The following is a 21573-nucleotide window of genomic DNA, read 5'->3' on the forward strand; positions in this document are numbered from 1 at the left end:
TTTCAGCCACACTTACATCAAAGAAGAGCGTAAGAAGAATCAACATATAAAATCTACACTGTAAGTCATTAATAAAACGTGCTTTTTCTTTTAAACATTGTCATAGACTTTTACAAGTAATTACGTTTGCCAGCTACAAAACTTTACACTGCATACAACTGTTAACATTTTATATCGGCCCTTTAATAGGAAGAACAGCTGTCTAGCAATCCAGATTTGATAGGATGCTGATGTGATATTACTGCACACCAGGCTCCATATCTGGCTTGCTAAAGCCATCATCTGGCTGCAGTGCTTCCGAACGTTCCCGCTCCTCTTTGATAACCCTGAGGTAAGCACCGTTACCATTGCTACACAGCGAGGCCTGATTTTTAGCACAGATTGCGAGGTTTTACTACTTTGTTGAAATTTAGCCTAAAGCACGCCTACTGGAGTCAGGCTCATTTTAATTTTTTTTCTTCTCTAATTCTGAACACCATGTTCACACACAGACACCTTCCAGGAGAGCTCTACAGAAGCAGAGGTGCAGCACTGATAAGCCTTAGAAAATTGCTGAAATAAAGTTATTTACAAGTGCTCTGAAGATTATTCGGTACATGTATTATCCTATTCGGCAATAGCTTGGTAGAAAAAGAGAAGTGAAACCTTGGATTTACTATACGGAGACAGACCCTTTTCATTCAATAGGAAAGTAAAGGCAGCGGTTTACGAACAGGACAACTAGCAGGTTCAGATCACACGCAGTCGAAATGCATCCTGTCAGCACTGACCTGCGCGTAATGGCTGACTGCTGTCCGAAATTTTCCTGATACAAGACCTGACAGAATGCTACAAAGCAACGCCACTCCTTTGCAATTGCACGACCTTACTTCACAGGCAGCCTATAACATTTTGGATTTGGAAAGGAAATCCTTGACGCTTTGTACGTGCTTTCGTATAATGTCTTGTAGGATAAGAAATATTGTAATTAACTCAAATATTGGTGAAAATTCCAAAGTATTTATGAAAATTCCAAAACCTTTGCCCTATTCAGACTGCAATAAGATCTTCTCAGACTATAGTAAAATCCGCGTGCATCCATCATCTTTAGTTACCAGAAGCACGTAAAACTCGTTAAGTAGTATCTGCGGCCCAGGGCCCCCAGACAAAACTTTAATATTAATGGTACTTCTGGTGCGACAGCTGTAGGCAGATGTTGGCAAAGCGCCGCACAATAAGTATCACATCTCTCCGTGACATACTGGGGAAGAACCATTTCAATTCTACTTTCCCCACCCAGCCGAAAAGCTCGGTGGAAGACCGTGCGGGTAACACGCGACTCTGCGCTAGCTGGATGCTAGTGACCAAAAAAAAAAAAAAAAAAAAGAAAAAAGAAAAAAGGGAAGAATGAAAGAAAGGGGGGAGAGAAAGGTGAATGCTTTTGGAAGGCGGGAGAGGCTGGAGGCGAGGGGAGCGCAGCGCGGAGCCCGGCTGCTGTGCGAGGCGAGGCAGCGGCCCCGGTGCCGGTGCGGGGAGAGCCGGGGCCGGGCGGGCTCGGAGGGACAAAAAGCCCGGCTGGCAGCCGCCGCCGCGGATGCATGCACCTCCCAGCCCGCGCTCGGCGGCTCTCTCCCTATTTAAAGGCTGATGTGGTGTTTAAATGGAGAGGCGGTGACGTGGGGCTGGAAAGCACCTTCCCATCCTAGCAGAGTCTATATTAGAGAGCGGCAATAGCTCTATATAAACAGGGCAGCCACAGGGAGGAGGAACACAAGGAGCAGGCAGGCAGAAAGGCAGGGGGAAGCCATGATGGATCTGAGAGCCACAAACAAGGGGGCCGAGCCTGCAGCCGGGACGCCGGGTTTGTCTCCGCCAGCGTTTCGGGGCGGGGGTCGTGGCCGGGGGGCGGACAGCGGGGGAGAGGAGAGCGGCGCTGGGGGGGCTCGATGGCCGCGCAGGTTGGTGTGACTGCTTATTGCGAACCTGTGAGCGCAAGCACAGCAGCAAGCCACCCACGAAGGTGCAGAAAGCACGAGAAGGGACACGGGGGGGAGAGGAGAGGGGAGGGGAGGAGGGGAAGAGTTTGTCTTTGTAAAATAAATACTGCCTCGCTCGCTGCAGAAAAAGTTCCGGGCTCGCGCCCGGCCGAGCCGCCCCGACCCGCGGGGCTGGGAGAAGTGCTTTTCAACCATCGTCTCCTTCGGATAAAGCAACATAAAATGGCTCCAGCGGGGCGCGGGCCGGGGCCGCCGCCGCACCGACACCGGCCGGGGGCTCCCAGCGGCGGCGGCAGCGCTCCCCCGCCGCTCGCCCCATCCCCGGGCGGCTCCCTCCGTCGGCGGCGGCGGCACCCCCGGCCCTTCCCTTCCTTCCCCTCCCCGCCGGACCCCGGCCTCGCCGCCGCCGCCGCCCCGCGCCCCCCTCGGCTCCCCCCCGGCTCCCCCCGGCCCCGCTCCCGCCGCCCCCGGGCTCCGCTCTCCGCCTCCCCGGCGCCGGGCGCCACAAGTTGGCTGCCCCGGGGGGCTGCCCGGTGCCACCCCCCCCTCCTCCTCCTCCTCCTCCTCCTTCCCTCCCCGCCGCCCCCTTCCCGCCGCCGGGCCGGGGGCAGGGGAGGGGGCCGGGGCGGCCCGAGGGCAGGCAGCGCGGGGGTAGGGGCCCCCCTCGCCCCCCGGCCCGGTCCTTACCACGGGGTTTGTGTTAGTCGAGCTCGCCATGTCCCGAGCACCCCCGGGACGCCCCCAACCGCGGTGCGGGGGGGTAGGGGGGGGAAGTCGCCCCTAAAACAATAAACCCGCCCGGCTGCCGTGCCCCCCCCCCCCGGCCTCTACCCCCCGCCTGCAGAGAGCCCCGCGGGCCTGGCCCGGCCTCGTTCGCCGGCCCCGGGGGCTGCAGCCGCCGCCGCCAGCCGCCCGCTCTGCCCGCCGCGCCCCTTTATATAGCGAGAGCCCCGCCGCTGCGCGAGCCGACAGGGCGAGAGGGGGCCGCGGGCGGGGGGTGGGGGGGGGCCGGCCCGGCACCGCGAGAGCTGCGCGCGAGAGCGCCGCCGCGTCACGTGGGCCGACCGCCCGCCCCGCTGCTGCCGCCGCCGCCGCGCCGAGGCGGAAGTGGCTGCGCGCGCGCGCCCGGGCTCTACCGAGGCGGAAATGGCGGCGCTGCCGCCCTCAGGGGCCCGCGGCCGTGACGTCACGGGTCGCCCTCAGGGGCCCGGCGGCCCCCGGGGGTTGAGGGACGTCGGCCACAGAGGTCGGCCCCGTCCTGCAGTCACTGCAGTGCCCCCCCGGCCCTCACTCACGTCCAAATTCACTTGTTTTCGCTGTTCCTTAAGAGCCCACGGCCACAGGACCTCCCAGCCGTGCAGGGAGTTGTCTGAGCCCTGCCAGTTGGCTTGACTTCCCTTTTCCCCTGCTTACCGCCTTCCATTCCCTGTCCCCTCTCTCCATGGTAACACGTGAGATCCACGTAATACAGCAAAAATCTCCTCAACCATGAGCATTGCTCCATCAGTTTGCATTTCTGAATCCAGCTTAGACCTGCACCACTAAGTCACACGTAAAAGTCCTGCTCAAGCATAAATGGAAAGCAGCACTTAATTCCGACTCAGTTCATTACATCGCTTCAGCACAAATACTGCACTACAGGCCAACCCTGGCACGTTACCTTCAACCTGAAGCCCTGCCTATCAACTAGCCCAAGTAGCAAGTTCAGAAACTCCTGTCTCATACCCTTTGACAGGAGGGGATTTGTGCCCCTCCACTCCTTCAACATCCTTCAGTTCTGTGGTAACAAATACCTCCTCTCCCTTCTGAAGGGCTGACTTTGTATAGGGACTTGACTAATTACAACAGACCACCTGTTAAATCCAGTTTATGGTGCATACTGCTGGAGGTCTGGCAGAAAAGTTACATGGGAAAGAGTCCACAAAGTTTTACTATCCTCAGCTGTCAATTCCACATTTTTGCTGGAGATTTCCACTCTCATACCCCAATCAACAGGACTGGTGAGGGGCTGCCATCTCAGCAGCCATAATTCATGATCTGACTTCAGCTATATTGAATGAGCAAGGGGAATGAGGTGCTAGTATTACTTCACTCCTGATGTAGCAATAAGAAGGTAGCAATCTCTCACAGAGTGTTTACAAATTGGGCCTGTAAATTGTCCAACGCTCATGGCCTTCCATTTTCTACGCTTTAAATAATTACACAAACAGTCACATAAAACTCAAAGAAATTGGCAAGGGCACTCACAGGCAGAGTTCACAAGTAGTTTTAGCTGCTGAAGCAACTGGCACACCACCAGGAATGAATCAGATTGCCATTCACACCCTTCCTCTTTTCAAGATGAAGCACTGGATAGATACAGTTCCCTTCCCTGGATAGACCAGAAACCCCACTGATTTCCAGAGTGACTTCCTGTGTAATTCAAAAATCAGCATGTGGACGTGAGCAGTAACAGCTCAGTGGGGTATCGCACTCCTTTCTGCAGTTCAGCAGACTGTCTCCCAGGAACATCGGGCCTGCAGGGCATAGCCCCTCACAGTTTCTCAGACATCAGTATCAAGTTACTCTGTGGCACCGGTAACCCCCAAGCTCCTCTAAAGGATGTTGCTGCGAAACAAATCAAGCCCCCACAAGAAATGCCCTATTGAGTCAAGTCAATGGTCCATCTAATTCAGCTGCAGCTGAGGGAGAGCGAGCAAGTTAGCTGGTTTCTGAAGCCTGCTCACCCTGCACTTCCCCAGCACCTTGGCTGCCCTGCTGTATTGATGTTAGTGGATTCGGCTTCAGCATTTTGTTAGGCTGGAATAACATACTTGGGTATATATATGGTATATATACACACTGCAGTAGGAGCGTTAATGGTCTGGATAGTCTCAGTAGGCATGAATTACACACAGCATTACTACTACAGTTAACAGTATTTATCCTTTGTTTGCCAGTCAGTAATGAATCATATCAAGGAAAAACAAGACGGGATAACGCACAAGCTTAAGATTTCTACCACTGCCAACTCCCAGTGGCTTCACCAGGTATGGCAATAATGTCAGTTTTACTGTTGACATTTTAGCTTTGTACTGTCTAGACTCGAACTGCACAGTGATACATATTGTAGCACTTTCTACCCAAAGCAAAGCTGGTGATATTTAGGTACACACCATCCTTCACTGCAAGCAAATAGTTCCAAAGAAGGAGTACTGTAGGGGGAAAAACGCATGTCCAAAGTCAAAAGCTGATCCTTGGTGTGCTGGAGGAGGAAATAAAGTTCATGCTCAATCCTAGGCAAAAGCATCTCTCTACCAAAACATTTGTGACAAAGACATACAAGTTATATTTTATAGCCAACACCATACATGCAGTTGTACAGTCTACTTTCAGTGCCCTGGATGATTCTGTCCTGTTGGTACAAGATGAGTCTCTTGCTTCTCATCAGAGGAAGAAACTGATGTACTACTCAAACATTACCTTGCTAAATTAGTACAAATATCAATGTTCTTAGTTCATCTCCTTTGTGGCCTATCAGAGAGCGACATCGTTTAGAAGAGTTTTTTTTGTTTGTTTAAAAAAAAAACACTTGTGAGAAGGAAGCTGGGTAGCAGGGTCTATTATGAGTTTTGGGTTGATTGCAATTCCATTCTAAAGTCCTTCGCAAGTCCTAGTATATTGTTCTTAACATGTATCGCTCATGTTTTGCAAAAGGAGAACTGACATGTAAGTATTTGCTAATTTGGGAAGTGGGTGTGGGACACACTTGAGTCTAGAAACTGGAAGGTGCTAAGTACCTGTGATTTCCACTGAAAACCACCAGCTCTCAATTCAGCTGAAAGTGAGAAGCACAAAATCTTGATGCCAAGTCAAAATAGAATAAATTTATCTTTAAAAAAAATCTACATGAAGAGCTTTTTTTTTGTTCATCTGAAAATATTAAAAAAATCTGAAGCTACTGTTCTGTCTCCCAAGAGTATGCAATGAATACACTTAATCTCACACACCTGGAGAAACCCAGACCCAATCAGCATCAGAGCACCCTCATTTCTCTGTAAGAACATTTCAGATCATACACGGAAACAAAGAGCACTCACTGTACCAGAGTGTAAATTTATTTATAACTCGAGTTTTTATTGAAGTGTTCCTTCAGACCTGAAAAAATACTAAGTGTTTTAAGCCACAACTCAAAATTTTGGACACAGGCAGAAATTAATGGTGGACACATCACACAAAAGCTTTTCTGGATACAGCCAGCCCTCTAGACTTGGAAGAGATGCTGACAAATAACGGAGCTTATGCAATAGTAGTTTCATTCAGTGTTCAGGTATAGTATTCTTTAATCAAAAGCTATGTAAAATCTTTTGAGTGACATTTTCCTTCTAACAGCCTGTTCCTCACAATCTAAAAGCTGGAAACAGACATTAAGCTTACTCCCCTTTTACCTTCAGCACTAGGTTTACACCCCCCAAAAGCAAGGCAGAAATGGAACGCAATAGGTCCTGTCAGTCTTATTCTAAGACACCTCTAATTTTCTTGATAGATTTGTTCTCATTTCTGAAGCGTGAAGCCTGGCACCACACTTCACCAAAGCACACCAACACCAGTTTTCAGACTCCAACACAAGCTCAAAGCAGCTGCCTTTACCACAGCGAGCCAAACCTCGTCATTCTAGAGTAGCAGGGTTTGTCTCCAGTCACCTCTCCGAGGGCAGGGAGTTCACAACTCCAAGTGCTACTTCAGGCAAGGCCTGGTGAGGAGGTTGCTACACATTAAGCTTTTCTGTCAGGATTAAGCTGTTAGAGTGTCAGGCTTGCCCTGTTCACCAAGTGCTTACTCAAGCAAAGTAGGAAGCACAGAGAATTTTGCTTTAACACAGTTTGAGACTGTTTACCATTCAAATAGGTATAGTTGTTTGGAAACAACTTGTATACACCTTGCTCATTAAGGCATGTCTAAACAGGACACTAGAACCGTGCACTTAGTTATACAGGCAATGCCACACAGCTGCCTACCAACATTAGAAAGCCATCTTCCTCCAAGCAAGAGGCATCAGTTGCACCCTCACTGAAGCCCATATTAACAGAGGACCAGCTACTGTAGTGACTTTGTTGCTCTAACTCCTTCTGTCCCCACGTACCTGTAGATCTCTTTAGGCCTTTGTAGATCTTTAAAGACTGAGGAACAATACCATCAAATTCAGAGGCCAACACAAAGACTTTCTTCTAAAGTTGCCACTAACCCTATCTTTTCAACATTACAATTTCCCCTGTAGCAGAATCACAACATCCTCTCTGTTTTAGTACAAACTCCACATCAGATTTTGCAGAACTACTTGTTTTCTAGGACTGCTCTTACCACCTTTACTTTGAGTATTGATTTTCTTTAACCTCCCTCAGCCTACCCCACTCAAAAGTCACATGCCTGCCCCACGGCCTTTATAGCAGCTGTTTCTAGTGGCACAATCAGTTACAGCTGGAGGAGGCAACAAGCTCTTTTCTAGGCTGTTGCCCGTAGTGTATTTATTTACACTTCAGTAGACGTTTCTGATGGCATAGAGTTGTAATCAGAGATAGTTTCCTTCATATCTCTGGTTGACAAAACTGTACTAAGTTTGTAAAGGCAAAACATAATGGAGACACTGACCCCAAACACTCCTATGACCCCAAAACACTCAGTGAGAATGTGGATTTGGGGCATTCATACCTCCTTCCCATGCCACTCTTTGCTTATTTCATCCCTGTGTGACTGTGCTCTGCTTTTGCAGCTGTGCCAGTTCCTTGCTGTACCATTTTTTTTTTCCTGTGGCTAATTTTTAACCTGGATAGGTTTCCTGATCTGGTTCATAGGGTAACCCTACAAAAGACACGTTAGTGCAACTGCAAGAGCTGACAGGAGTAGAAATAAGTGACCAGGAGAGGAAATGCTACGAAACAACATTGTTGCCAAATGCTTTGTCATGTAGAAAAGCCTTCAGGACTCCTTTCATTGAAGAAGAATTGTCCTGTGCTGAAATGCCCACCCCACTTGCTGTAGGCAAGTTGTAAGGTTTGTAATAGGAAGATTGCTGGTCCTAGGGCAGAGACCACCTCTTTGTTTTTGCATGTGTATATATGTTCGCCTACTGTTTAGGTTTCTACAGAATAAATGAATCATAATTTGAATGCTGAGCACTGACTCTTAAATAGCTAAAAAAGCCCCTAAAATTCTGAAGGTTACAGCATGTCTGCAGAGGCACAAGCTAAAGGAGTGCCTTCAAGTTACACATTCTGTCTGTACTACCTTGCTTAAGTACTTTTTAAGCAGTAAAATTAATCACTCAGTCTGCAACTGTTGTGAATCACAGCTACTCAGCTGTGATGAGGTTCTGACAACAGCCAAAATATTGCTGGCTCTGAGCCACGAAGCCCGGAAACAAAGAACTCAGGTAACAAAAACCCTGCACTTCAAACAGCGATTGGATTCTCCCTGCATGCAGCATCCTGCATTACTGACTCTAAAGCAAAGCGTTACCCAGCATGCTGATAAATGTTTTCACTGATTACTGCCGTATATTCCAGCTCTTGTGTGCAAAGGTCCACGGCAAAATTGAATTCACTTCAGCAAAGTTATTCCTGATTTATGCAGGCGTTGGAGAGTGAAAGTTTCATAGTAAAAAATTTGCACTGAGTGATCTATAGAGTCATTTTGCGAGCCTTACATACCTCGGACTCCACGTGGTGACTTATGACAAAGTAATCACCACAGAGTATGCCAGAACACAAACATGCAGCGTGTAACTACGGCAGGGTGCTGCTCTGTGTAGGTGATAACCCCGTGGTTCGTCTGGCAGCGCGTGTGCAGCCTGGGCTTGCCACAGTGCTGCAGGTGAGAGGCTGCACATGGGCAGCCACTGCTACACGGTGATGTGCTGTGGTGTCTTCTACCCACTAGTTTGTCCCCTGTTCATGTGTTCACGTGTCCATAAACTGAAAATGCATTTATGCAAGGCAAGTTTGCTCTACTTTGGATGCTCACTGCCTCCTAGGTAATATATCCGTTCCTCTGCGCCCAGGTGAGTGGCCTTGCAAACCACGCAAAGCCTCTGACTTGCTGAGGATCACTCAGAGCTGCTTTAGGGGCAAGCAGGCTACAGCTTTCATGGAAAAACATGGGTGTGCCCTCCACTTTACAGCCCATTCAGAGGTGATCCTCCGGGACCCAGCACCAGGGGCATCAGACAGGCAAGACAAATTTTTGCCTTCTTTTTTTTTTTTTTCCTAGATGAGTTGTAGGTTTATTTTTCACAGGACAAGATGGAAATTTGCAGGAAACAAGTTCAGCTCGGTTTTGGCTGTGTTCAGGCTTCCTAGCGAGGAACAGTGAGCATGAACTCAGTTGTGGCCATCCTGTGGCTTACGAGCAATTAATGTGCAGTTCCCATGCTGGGGCTAATTATCTAAATGGTAAAGCTGTTCTAGTGTGAGGACTGATGGGCAGTCAGGGACCCTGGCTTTGAGAGAAAGGAAAACAGCAGGAAGGAGCCAGCCCAACTCGTCTTGTAATGGAGCTAGAGGGCCCTAGGCCTATTTATTGCCACTTCCAACCTGTGACCCATTTCCAGAGTTCCTTTCCGCTTGAGTCTTCATGGTAAATGGTGTGTAACCTGTGAGTCTTGGGCATATGAAGATTTTGACAGCTGAAAACATGTAAAAAAATGTGAAGCTTCCCTTACAAATCTGAGCTCATATTTTCCCTTAGTTGCTTGTTCCTACTCCCTGCCTTGCTGCTTTAGCTGAAAGATTGTTTTTCCATCTTAAGCATCATCCTCCACTACAAATCTTCCTATATTTGCGATATGACCTGCTGTCATCAGCCGTCTCATTTTTCCCAGAGACAGACTCTAGGCAAATTAGCAGCCAGCATGTCTATGTCTCTATTTTCTAACATTTCTCTAACATTTGTAGTGAGGCATTCCATCGCACCCACTATACCTGCAATTTTGCTTGCTGTTTTATGGTATGGGCAGAGCACACAGTGAGCAGAAAACAATGCTTCCAGCGTAGAGTTTTCAGGCAGCTGTATTTGTGCTGGAAGGACTGAAACCATGCTGTGATCCATGCTGCATCTCAGTATGGCTCACTAAGACGTTCCAGAAGGGATGAGGCACAGATGGTGTGATATCTGGGAAATAATGTGGTATCTGGGAAATAACACCTTGTAGACACATGGGAAGGATGCAGTAGTGGCCTCGCAGCTGCTTCAAGTTTTGCCTCAGGTTTCCATGGGGGCTGGCTCATCTCAGCACCAAGAGGCTGGCCCCCCAAAATGGCCGCCTGACACAACACACCCATCTTCTTGCCAGGCAGGCGAGTGAACACCCGCATACACTGCAGCCTGGGGAGCCAGGTGACATGGTGCTTGCCATCCCACACATGGTGTGGTGTGCTCCGGCTGATCCAGCGGAGATGCGATTGTGCCCGAGTCTGACTGAATTTGTTCTTCCAAGCGAACTGTCCAGATGCAGATGCAGTATTAATGGTTACAGAGCAAAGGGCCCACAGCGGCTGTGTGAGATTCCTGGTCTGTAGGCACCAGGAGTGATTTTTCCCAAGAAGTTGTAGCTGTTGCTGCAGCCAGCCCCTGGCAGTCTGCATGGGGCTGGGCTCAGCTCCCATGAATGTTTTTACTGGCTGACAGCCAAGGAGGTGCTGATGGGTATCATTTAACGTGAAGCAGATGAGAGTAAGTTCAAAGCCAACGTGATAATGAATATCTCTATCCATATCACCCAGGTAGTTATATAAACGTGTGAGTGGTCACAGCAAGTCCTTTTCACTGGTGAAACTGGAGATGAAGCTGGAGGATGCGACCATGTAACAGTGGTGCAGAACTGCAGACTCACTTTCTTTTAGGCCTAACAAAGCAAGAAACGCAGCAGTGGTCTTTAAACGGTGCAGCTCATTCTCTTTCCATTCTCTGCAACAAGTTTCCATGTTCCTCTTGCCCAGTTTCCAGCAATGGCTTTCAAGAAACAATTCTCACGAGTGTTGCAGTAGGCAATGAGCTGTATTGGTATCAGTGTGAATTGTTAAGGAATGAAGAATACAAGGGCACAGAGCAGAGACATTCAAGGTAAATAACACCACACGTGGTGTAAGTCTGCTAAGGACCTTGAAGGGAGAAGATGTTCTTGTGGATTAAGGAAACAATGGAGGGGCATTAGATTTGTGTTCAGTTGAGGCTCTCTCATTCCAAGGTAGCAATTTAATGCTATCATAGCTTTCTTATCGTCTGAGAGGTACGGTCTTTTATTTCAGTCAGTTCTTGTGGGCTTAATTTCTTAATGTTTGGAAAGGGCTATGCAATTCTTAAATGGAAGGTGATCGGGAAGGACAAAGTGATATCCTAAAATGTATAGGCCATGAGTTTTTGGAGGGTCATTGCGTCAAAGCAGTTGACTCCAAAGTTGTTGTCTAGACTTTCCAGCACAGTGTGAAAACATTACATCACCTCAAATATACCGTCTTAACTCCTAGGTGGAGCTCGTACATTTGGCTAACTTGAATCTGAACATCCAGAATCAATTACAAAATGTAACCAGCATGAATTACCACTGATTTTATCAAACATGTTCAGTTGTACCCACATGAAAGTGAAAAAGAATCTCTCCCTGAGGCAGAAAAATTTTGTTTGGGATATTCCCAACATAAGGGGGCTTTTCTAGCAAAATTAAGGAGAAGGCTAGTATCAGGAGGGTAACTATCATGAACTCTGTGGCTGTACTGAGATTGTTCCTTTTCCAAGTTGAGAGTAAAAACGTAGCCACAAGAGGGAGGCAGGAGAACTCCTATGCTAATATGCTAACTCCAGCAGGAAACAAACAAACAAACAAAAGTCAGAGAAATGTTTTTAAAATTTCCCTCTTCGTGCTAAAATTTTTCTATAGCACTCTCTTTGAGAGCAATGACTGTTGGCTGTGACTTCTACAAAAGTACTTTCATAATGCCCAATTTGTCAAATTATCAATGTAAATTGAAAATTGGTGACTAGTACATCTTTTGATGAAACCTAAAAAATAGCTAAGAAATTACTTTATGACAAGCTGAAACCGATTTTTGTGTGGGTGCTGTGAAAGAAAACAGCCCCCATGCTATAAGGCATTTATTTCCAAGGCATATGGTTGTATTATTGCCAGGCTCTAATACAGAAAGACCATTTTACTTCAGGTAGGAGACTTTTTATAACAAATTACTTCTTAGAAACTACAGCAGAAGGATGTATTTAAACACTTGTATTTCCTTTGCACCTCAGTGAACAGTTAAGGTACTGTCCTCCAACGGTGCCATTACTTACCCCAAGTACTTTGAACATGCAGAAGGACTTCCAGGTTCAGTGAGCTCAGCAGAGAAAGATATGTCTGGAGGCAGAGGGCAGGTCTGGATTCTAGTTCCTGCTCCAAGGACTATTTCCATAATTTACTCAACAGCTGTAGAAATTGCAGTCGAGGCTTGACAAACCCAGCCAGCACTCTGAGCCCTCAAAATCTTCTCTCACTCTTGTTCTGTCTTGAACTGTCTCCACCTCTGGCAGGAGGAGAGCTGCCCGTCCTGTCCCGCCAGGTAGCCTCAGACAAGGAGAAAAGGGGAGCCCAAAGCCCTTTGCTTATCTCCAGCATAGTGCCCTAACCACTGAGCAAGTTTATAATGCACGATGTACATTGTCGATACAACAGCAGATGAGACCCCTCAGGAGGGAGAATGCGGGAGAACGCTTGGCTTGAAAATCCAGGTTGGCTTTCGCTATTTAGCTGTGTCAAGGCAGAGGCAGTTTGAGGCATGCACAGGAGCTGAGCTGTAGCTGCACATAGAAATCTTTCCTACAAATTTTTGAGAGCTCCTGGGAATCCTGATACTTTCAGGCTGAGGCAGCAGCTGCTGGGGCTTTGCTGATGGGATTACTGAGCTTGGCTGCCCAGGCTTGGACCTAGTCCCCCTGGTATGCATCAGGGAAGGGTGTCTGTCTTTCTAAAGAGTGCCTGGAAAATAAAAACATCGCACTGCTGGCCCTTCCACCACACAAGGCACCTCTGCCTATGTGTGGCTATACAACATACACATAATTTTGGTGTTAAATAGACAGTAGATAATAGTTATCCTTTCACAGGATTTTTTTTTTTTTAGTTGGAGATATTTAAAGTGCCTTACGAACATAAATTTAAGCTCAGTCTTTCAATAGGATTGATTCTCACTATCCCTGTTTTCCAGAACACTCGCAGGCCCCAGCTTTTGAAGTACATACTGCTAAGGCTGCTGGCGATGGCTGCTGCAGTCTGTGCTTTTAATGCCCTGCCTGACTCTGCGCATGCCTGGGCTGACAGGCAAGGACTGCTTTGGTGAAAAGAGCCATCAACACCACTGAAAAATCTGTATGTTCGCCTTTTCTCAGCTAAGCACAAAGCAGACTGAGGTACTTATACCCTGTTTTGAAAACCTGGGCCTGGCTGATTTGCAGTGTCTCACAAAGGGCCAAACTCTGCACCAGGATCACAGTCGGAAAACCGGTGAGAGTTGCTCTTCACTGAGGCTTCCTCCTCAGTGGGTCAGTAGCCAATGAAGTAGGCAGCAGTGACCACCAGAGAGCAACAGTCCCTCAGCGCCTGGGCAGCAGGCTGGGCCACCGGCCCTCTCACCCTTCAGACCTGCAGGCCACGGCTGTAGGCAGGCCACACACCACAACCCCACGGCCTGCCGGGCCACAGCTCGCTCATGGTTTCAGCACCCCGTGTATTTCTGGTTCTCTGTCACGGTGCTATTTGACAACTGATTTTGACATTGTGGTTCAGTTCCAAAACCAATTATATTTATTCACAAGCCTCCCTCCCAGTCTTTCTTTCTTTTTTCTTTTTCTTTGTGACTATTTTTTCCCTTTGTTCCCAGTATCGGTGTTTGCAAACCGTGAATCCTCAAGTCACATTTTTTTGGTAGTTCCTGACTCATCACTGGACTTCGTGAGATATCGCTGCACATTTCTGTCTGTTGAGGTTGTAACTTCAGTATACCCTGTTTTGCCACCCGCGCTCCCCTGGTTGCTACTCTCATGCCAACTGTCACCTCCTGCCTGCCAGGACATTTCTTCCTCCTGTGCAAAGGGTGGAGAGAACAGCCTGGGGAGAAAATAAAATAATCCTGCGTACTGATGCAGTTCAAACAAGATTTTGATTCAGCTGGAGATGGAAACAGAGGAAGCTGTCTCTATTCATCTCTTGGTTGAAAACTGGCTGCAATTTTGCTTTTGTTTCTCTTGACCAGAAGACAGAACTCCCCAACAGTTTTGCCTGCATCTGGGAGCTGACACGCAGTTTTCCCAGTTTATCCCCTTTTCATCTAAGTACTCTCTGTACTAATACAACTGCTGAACTGACTGTGCCCTAACAAGTTTCTCAGCTTCCACACAAAGAAGTAGATCTTTGCGTTTCTGTTCTGCATACGGGAAACCTCTACAAAAGAGGCTCTCCCCTTTGGAAATTACTTTTAGCTTTATTCACACTGTATTCATCCTGTCTTCAGAAACTCTTTAGGCTACTTTGGTTGCTCCTGGTTTATCGGCAGCACCTGGGGCAGTAGCAGCTGAGAGCCAGCAGCAGGCTCCTGGACCAGGGAAGGACCAGCCTGCCCCAATCCCTGCACCCCAGCACGGCTGCAGGCTCTGCTACAGTCACCCCTCTCCATCAGTCAGGATTGAAAAATACATCATTCATATTCGGTGTTTGAATATGATTCCATATGATTCCATCTACCTTTTAAAAAAAAAAAAAATTTTTTTTTTTTTTGGGGGGTGGAGGGTAGTTGCCTTTAGGCTTCTAATTCTGTGACCAAAAGGACAGGTGTGTTTTTTTCGGAGATTTGTGAGCTTTGTGTTTCAGGCACATCTGCTGTGACACAGAACTGTACCCAAGCTGCAGCAGGCTTCTGGATGAGAAACAATGGGCTGCTTCTTTATCTTTTGCTTTACCTCAGCTAACCTTCAGCAGGTTTTGTCCTACTCATAAATTGACGACGTATTTGAGTTAGATGCTAAGGGCAGTCATGGCAACTAAGAGCACTGAAAGAAAGCTCTGGTGCTTTTTCCCTCCAAATTGCCCTATCTCACTCCAGTGATGTCTTTTGTTTAGGTACACTTCGCGCTGGTACTCTGAGGTCTCCATCTCTTTTAGGGCCATATTTTGGCTTGTCTTGAAGGACTGAATTACTGCCAAGGAACTTTGAGCTACATGGTTTCAAACTTTGTCTTCCTTTTTTTTTCTTTTTTTTTTTTTAATAACTCTCACCTTTTTTATCCATTTTTTATATTATGAAGCTATGACAGTTAATCTAATCCTACCCTCCCAATTTGATACTATCATTTCCAAATGTCGCTGAAAATCTGAATAATAGTAAACAAACTGCTATTACTAACTGTTCCTGAACTTTCCTATTTAACTTTCTTCTTTCTTCTGGCTGATTTTCTTCTGGTTGATTTACTCTTGAATATTGAGCATGAGGAATCTTTCCTTGTGTGCCTCCATATTCTTATATTGTAAAATGATTGGCTTACTAACTGCGAGTTGTACTGAGGCATACACTATGGAGAACATATTGGGCTCAGAGCGATAATCTGAGCAGCCCTTATGACGGGTGTCTGATTTTCTTTGGTCAATGAGACTGCCCAGCTCTTCAGTCTGATTCAGGGAGTGCTTTTGAGAAAGTGAAGTTGAGAGAAGTGGAAAAATGTATGAAATGATATATGGCTTATTCAAATTTGAAAGAACACAAAGGATCATACCAGAGGTGTTTAGACCTTATCCTTATTATTGCTTTGCAAAAAGATATTCTGATCACAAGAAGACATTGCTCTCCCACTCATGGCTTTAGCAGTGAGAGAGCAGAAATTCAAGATGAGCACTGAGCAGAGGCTCCAATTCTCAATTACTTCGACAGCTACATTCAAAGTGTTGGATTCTCTGCTATATTGCATGGTCTGTGTTACAAGGTTCATGCTCTAGGCCTGCTTCATTTTGTTTGCAGTCTATCTTTCAGTCTGGGTGATCACATGAAATAATATCTTTTCTGTAAACAATCCTGTTACTTGTAATTTATGTCCTTCCTTATACCATTCAAAACACTTCCTCCTCTGAATTTAAGAGGACTGGTACTGAGTTATCAGGCTATACAGCACATACTACATACAACTTCGATTTCAGATTGAAAACGTGGATATGCTGTTTCATCTTAACATTTATTTAAGTTTTCCCATAGTCCAAACAAAACATTACATCCCATTTCAACTCATAAAATAAAAAGAAAAAACAAACAAGCAAACCAATTCTACAAAGTCAGCCAGTGTATAGACTTTCTTATTTTACAAAAAAAAAAAAAAGGTAGGAACATGTTACAAAATAATCAAACCCATCAATGTCAATAGTGCAAAGAACGAATTGCAAGTAGAGGGAGAGAGGCAGGGTAGGACGGATGGGTGGATGGATAGATGGGTAGTTGGCTGAACAAAGCAAGAAGGCTAGGCACAACAACACCTGTTATCACAGAAAATTCTGTGATCTCAGAATTGTATTATATGTAACTGTTGTATCTGAGACAACGCATGAAGTAGGTTTAACTTCTTGGCAGAAGAGGGTAAGTACTTCTGTAAGTGATCTGTGTTCTGCACAGACCAGTTCTGGAGATGAGTACAACTATAGAAAGGACTGCTAAGAGTCACAGACAGGAATTTTTCAACCTCTGGAACAGAGGTCACCTATCAGGGCCTTGATTATTTTGTGCACATTCAAGAGCTGAGGAAATTACTGAGAATTTCATGCAAGCAACAGACAGAATAATTACCTCCAGGCTGAACTTTGTACATCTTTTCTTATTGCTTTCAAGCTCTTATGCATGAAATTGTTCTCAGTCCTGGGAGTCGAATGACCAAGAGGGAGTTTTAGCAGCTACTAAGTCATTTGGACAGGTAGACCAACAGCTCTTGGATGTCGTGCCAATATGTCAGCCAGCAACCCACCAGAAAAGGTAAACTATTTCTGTGATGTTTCTTATGATACTGCTACAACGAAGAACCTAGAATCTGTCTCCTTCATAGGATGACTAAATTTGAATCTAAATAAAATACTTTAAAGGATAAAAATATCATCAGTCAGTTACAATTATTTCTGTAACTTGTAATATCTCAAATTTACCCATTTTCCTTTGCTAGCAGAGTATCCACAGTTAATAAATGTAAGAAGAGTTCACTAAAATAAGCTCAGCTGCCTGGAGATGATGTTCATCTTTACCCCTTGTGATCAAAGACCATTTCAGTTTATTTTTCTAGGCAAAATTCCCTGCAATACCTCAAGTCTTACCACAGTACAAAGTGAATCAAAATTGTAATGAGATATAGAAGGAAGGTTCAAAGTGGGAATAAGCTTCAGGGAGTAAATGTATGCTTACCTTGAAGGCACATTTCCTGCATGGAGTGTTTGAGTACTACAAAGCTTTCAAATAAACCAAAGACGGCGATTATATCTTTATCAAAAAGAGTGTTAATCTGAAACTATTTAAAGAGATTCTTCCCCAAGATTAAAAATAAATAAAAATAAATCACCCCCACTACAGGCCTATCTTGTATCTAAACCATCTAAACCAGTTCTGCTACTCTAAAACTGACAAAACTCTCAGTTCCTTTCCTGTCACCTCCAACAGCAGTCTGTCCAAATTACTGCTTTACCCCTGTGCATGAAGAGCATACAGTTCACATACATGAAGTTCGTACAGTGGCAGTGTCTAACACCAAAGAATTGGCACTGTTTAATCAAGCAAGAACAGTGGAAGCCTCAACAAGGGCACTTAGGAGCTTAGTGTTCAAATGCTCAATGCTCATAATTGGGCTGGATGGAAAAAAGCTTTGAGTGGTGACACTTGGTAGTATCAATATTAGATTTTCTAAAGATTTTGATTGTTAGTGCTCTTTTGAAAAAATCCAACTACTTACACTAGTGCTTTGATAGGAAGTAAGATCTTTTGAAACTCTGGCTGAGGTATTCATACCTCAAAATTCATGCTCTTGAAAATTCAGTGGCAGGAACATCACAAAGATATGTTCCAGAGATCGAAATGAATTAATATAGCTTTTTACTATACAATCCTCCAGTTTTGTCTGCGTAACCCCATTAGGCTTGGAAGAGATGCCTCTGTCATACAACTCACTATGTAAGAGAGATTAGAGTCAGGCCCATACTCTTACCTTCATTCATTAACCTTGAACTGACAAAAGAAAGAATCAGTGATGAAGAAGAGAAATGAAGTAAATCCACAAAACTCCAGTATGTTAATCCTTCAATTGTTGGGTCATGAAATAGTCTATGGTTGGAGCATGATAGAGATTGAATAGTTTGGAATTCAACAGAGATGGAAAAAGATATTCCTTTGATTTTTTTTCCCCGTTCATTAAGGAGTACAACATAATTTTGCTTATTTGCTATTAATTATTTGTGTTTTTCGGGTCTGAGGGAAAAAAGGCAAAAGTTCTCATACTCTGTCTGCAGATCAGAGTTGGAAATCTCATAACTGGTTCGTTCACAAAACATCTCACACTTCCTCAGCAACATCTCAGAACACATTCAGTTTTGCCTTGTTGGGTTTCTTGCCGGTCCTTTTCAGAAACTGTACACTAGGAGCAGCAGTGAAAAACAGGAAATATACCCAGAAGTTCTTCGAATGCCTTTGGAATGTAGAGTGAATTTTGTAGAGAGGAGTTGACATGAAACTCATCACAGCTAGTGGTTGCAGAGCTGAGAATCAGTCATGAATTCAGCTCTGTGCTGTCAGATATTTCACAACCTATATTCATTATTATTTAATAAATAATTCTTAGCACTTTATCAATAATTTTCATCCATGGATCTCAAAATGCTTCATAAAAGTTAATACCATTTCTCAATTTATAGAAAGACGTTGCAAATATGTAGTAGTAGATGGTGTGCTCAGAGGAGCTCTCTGGGCTGCAGTAAGATTACATGCTTATGAAGAAGCCCTAGAAGGACTGAGACTTTTATGTATTTACAGCAGTATACCTTTGCCAGAGGTTGTGCAGCAACATGGCTGTGTAAATATTTATCAGTAGGTTGATCTAAGCCCAAACTTCAGGTGCATACAAAAACGCATTTAGAAATTCCCTATAATTTGTTTTAAATTCTCCCACTACCAGTTATAGACTCATATAGTTAATCTCACGTTTTATTTGGAACTTTAGCACTGCAGTGATTTTTATAGGAATCACAGTGAAAGTAGTAAACCAGGGGTGAATATTAATTTTCTTTTGTATGAAATGTAAAATAAAATAAACCTATACATTTATTAAAAATGCTTTTTAATTCATTATGATTTTAAATTACTTTGCCAAGGCTTTCCAAATTTATGACTTTAAAGTCAGTAGTAATCTTTCAAAAGATAAATGTTTTAATAAATTATGTTTTTTTTCTTCACATTTAAAATACCTTGAGACAAAATATTATGCAAGCCATGGAAACAACTACAAAAAATAGGTGTTTCAAACACTCTTTTATCTGAAAATTTTATCTGAAAAAATATATATGAATAAGTGATTTTTTCCTTCTGCATTTTTATTTAGAAAGAAGGTTTAAAACTTGCTTCTAGTTTCAGCTAGTTGGAGATCTAAACATCTCAATTAAAAAAAATATTTTTGGTCTCAGTTAATGGGGATTTTATAAAGATAGCTGCACAAAAATTACTTATATTGTCAGTTAAAGATAGAACATGAAAGCAATATTGTGCTGCAAGCAAGGGCAGACTTCCAAGGAGTACTGGGAAGGCAAACAACATTGTTAAAGTAATAGCACTCTGACATTTTCAATAACCTCCACCTTACCCTTTCAAGAAAACATAAAACTAAACAGAAGAAAACAAAACAAAACAAAAAAAAAGTGTTTCCCTTAAATCTTTCTAGGCAGGAATGATCTAATTTTAGCAAAGTCCCTTCTGTATCATCTCTACTATAACACACATTCCCTGTTACTAGCAGCTGTAACCATGTTCAGTCAAGATAACAGAACAGCCCAGACTAACACATGAAAATTTTAAGAAATTGCAGAAGATTTCTTGTAGCTTGTCCAGACCCCACAAAAATGTGCACAACAACAATGTAGTTCAGAGAACAAGGCAGGAAAGGGTGAATAGAAGAACAGCTACACAATTAGCTGTACTGTCTGTAGTTCGTCCGCTTGACATTTACCATGTGTAAAATGCAGTTTGTTGATTCTCCAGAATGCTGCTCAGGGTTTTCATTCTGTTGACCACTTCAGAAATGAGATTTTGTATCATTTTTCACTTGATGCTCCCTGGTTTTTTTTCTGGCTGTTCAGAAGGAAGTGAATCTGCTGATGACTGAGCCAAGCAGCATACAAGAAAAATAACTCATTCTGTCTATACACCAACAGTATTGGTGATATATACTTAAAATAGTTCTAGCAAAAGCCCATGGGTCCACTCCAAACAAAGCACTGGTGAGCTTCTTCTCAAAGTATGGATCATCAAGAAGAAAAACAATACTCTTCAGAGCATTATTTTAAAAGCAATATTCCATACCTTTAAAATAAAAATACAAAAAACCTGCAAGTTCTTTCTTCCAAGTATGTTAATTTGACCATCCCTCTTGGGACTTGAAAACTGATCTTCCTTCACTGTGTGGCACATTCATTGAGATTTGCAGTATCTTCTCCCTTCAGATCCTCATTCAGGCTTTTTTTCTGCTCTATTTCTACCTGTCAGAGGAAAAAGAGGGAGAACACTGGTAATGAGAAAGAAAAACAAAAGATTGAAAAATCTTCCGTAGTGGTCACTGCTCAGGTGAAGAAACACTTGGTAAACTGAGAGGCCTGTAAAAAGAAATAGGCTGAGGAGGAAAAGCTGGATTTGATTTACTCTAAGGGTTTTAAGTCAAATCCAGACAGTTTTATGATTCAATAGTGTCATGACATCATTTCCAGAAGAGACAATATCATGAAGATAATTGGTCTCACATGATTTTATATTCATCACCATCCCCAGCTGTACTTTGAATCCAAACCCAGAACCAAATCTGCAGAAGATTAGGTGGCTTTCGAAGTGACAGCAGAAGACCAGCCTCAGTTTTAAACTCTGCGACGATCAATGCAAAATGTTTGATAAAAGCAAAGAAATTCATTTGCAAAATGCACATCTACTTGTGTTCTAAATTTCAATACCTCCAAAAATTCAGGGATAATACAATGTTTAATTCTTAGAAGGGATAATTACTTAGGAAGATCAAATGTCATCTCCAGGGAATTTAAGTGACTACTAAAAATGCAATTGCATTTAACATCAGAAATATTTGCCCTGAGATTTTTTTCAGTATCTCTCATCATTACTCTTAAAAAAGGCAGGTAGAATGCCAATTTCTCTGCTGAGTGATCAGCTACCATGCAGATTTGGCATACTGAGATTCTTGGCATGTATATACATCATGCATTTTCCCATCTGCTCATCTCCTTAGGGCAGGCAGGAAAAAGCAATATTTAAGCACAGAAATAATGTGATCCTTTTGTCTGCTGTAGTACTCCCACTTT

The 21573-nt window shown here is 44.3% G+C and overlaps 2 protein-coding genes and 1 long non-coding RNA gene across 5 annotated transcripts in view; 1 reads left to right on the forward strand and 2 right to left on the reverse strand.

Moving 5' to 3' along the window:
* The window catches only part of GTF2A1 (general transcription factor IIA subunit 1), a 29428-nt gene extending 26017 nt beyond the window's left edge, over positions 1–3411 (reverse strand). Inside the window, exon 1 of one of the 2 annotated variants that reach the window (XM_050710917.1) lies at positions 3390–3411. Coding sequence is in view for 1 of the 2 variants with exons in the window: in XM_035539353.2 (XP_035395246.1) it covers positions 2664–2693 (30 nt within the window). In the remaining variant the exon portion in view is untranslated. Of the gene's footprint in view, positions 1–2663; positions 2969–3389 lie in introns of those variants that run through there. The other variant, XM_035539353.2, reaches the window with a different exon arrangement.
* On the forward strand, positions 1726–16989 carry LOC118244398 (uncharacterized). The gene is made up of 3 exons (XR_004777529.2): positions 1726–1840; positions 4916–5005; positions 16859–16989. It is a non-coding gene; the product is annotated as an uncharacterized LOC118244398 (long non-coding RNA).
* Positions 16195–21573, reverse strand: part of STON2 (stonin 2) — a 77615-nt gene continuing 72236 nt past the window's right edge. Inside the window, exon 7 of one of the 2 annotated variants that reach the window (XM_035539352.2) lies at positions 16195–20748. In XM_035539352.2, the coding sequence (XP_035395245.1) occupies positions 20665–20748 (84 nt within the window). In that variant the 3' untranslated portion in view covers positions 16195–20664. The remainder of the gene's footprint in view (positions 20749–21573) is intronic. The other variant, XM_050710916.1, reaches the window with a different exon arrangement.

This window comes from Cygnus atratus, chromosome 5 (assembly GCF_013377495.2).
Source record: "Cygnus atratus isolate AKBS03 ecotype Queensland, Australia chromosome 5, CAtr_DNAZoo_HiC_assembly, whole genome shotgun sequence".
NCBI classification, from domain to species: Eukaryota; Metazoa; Chordata; class Aves; order Anseriformes; family Anatidae; genus Cygnus; species Cygnus atratus.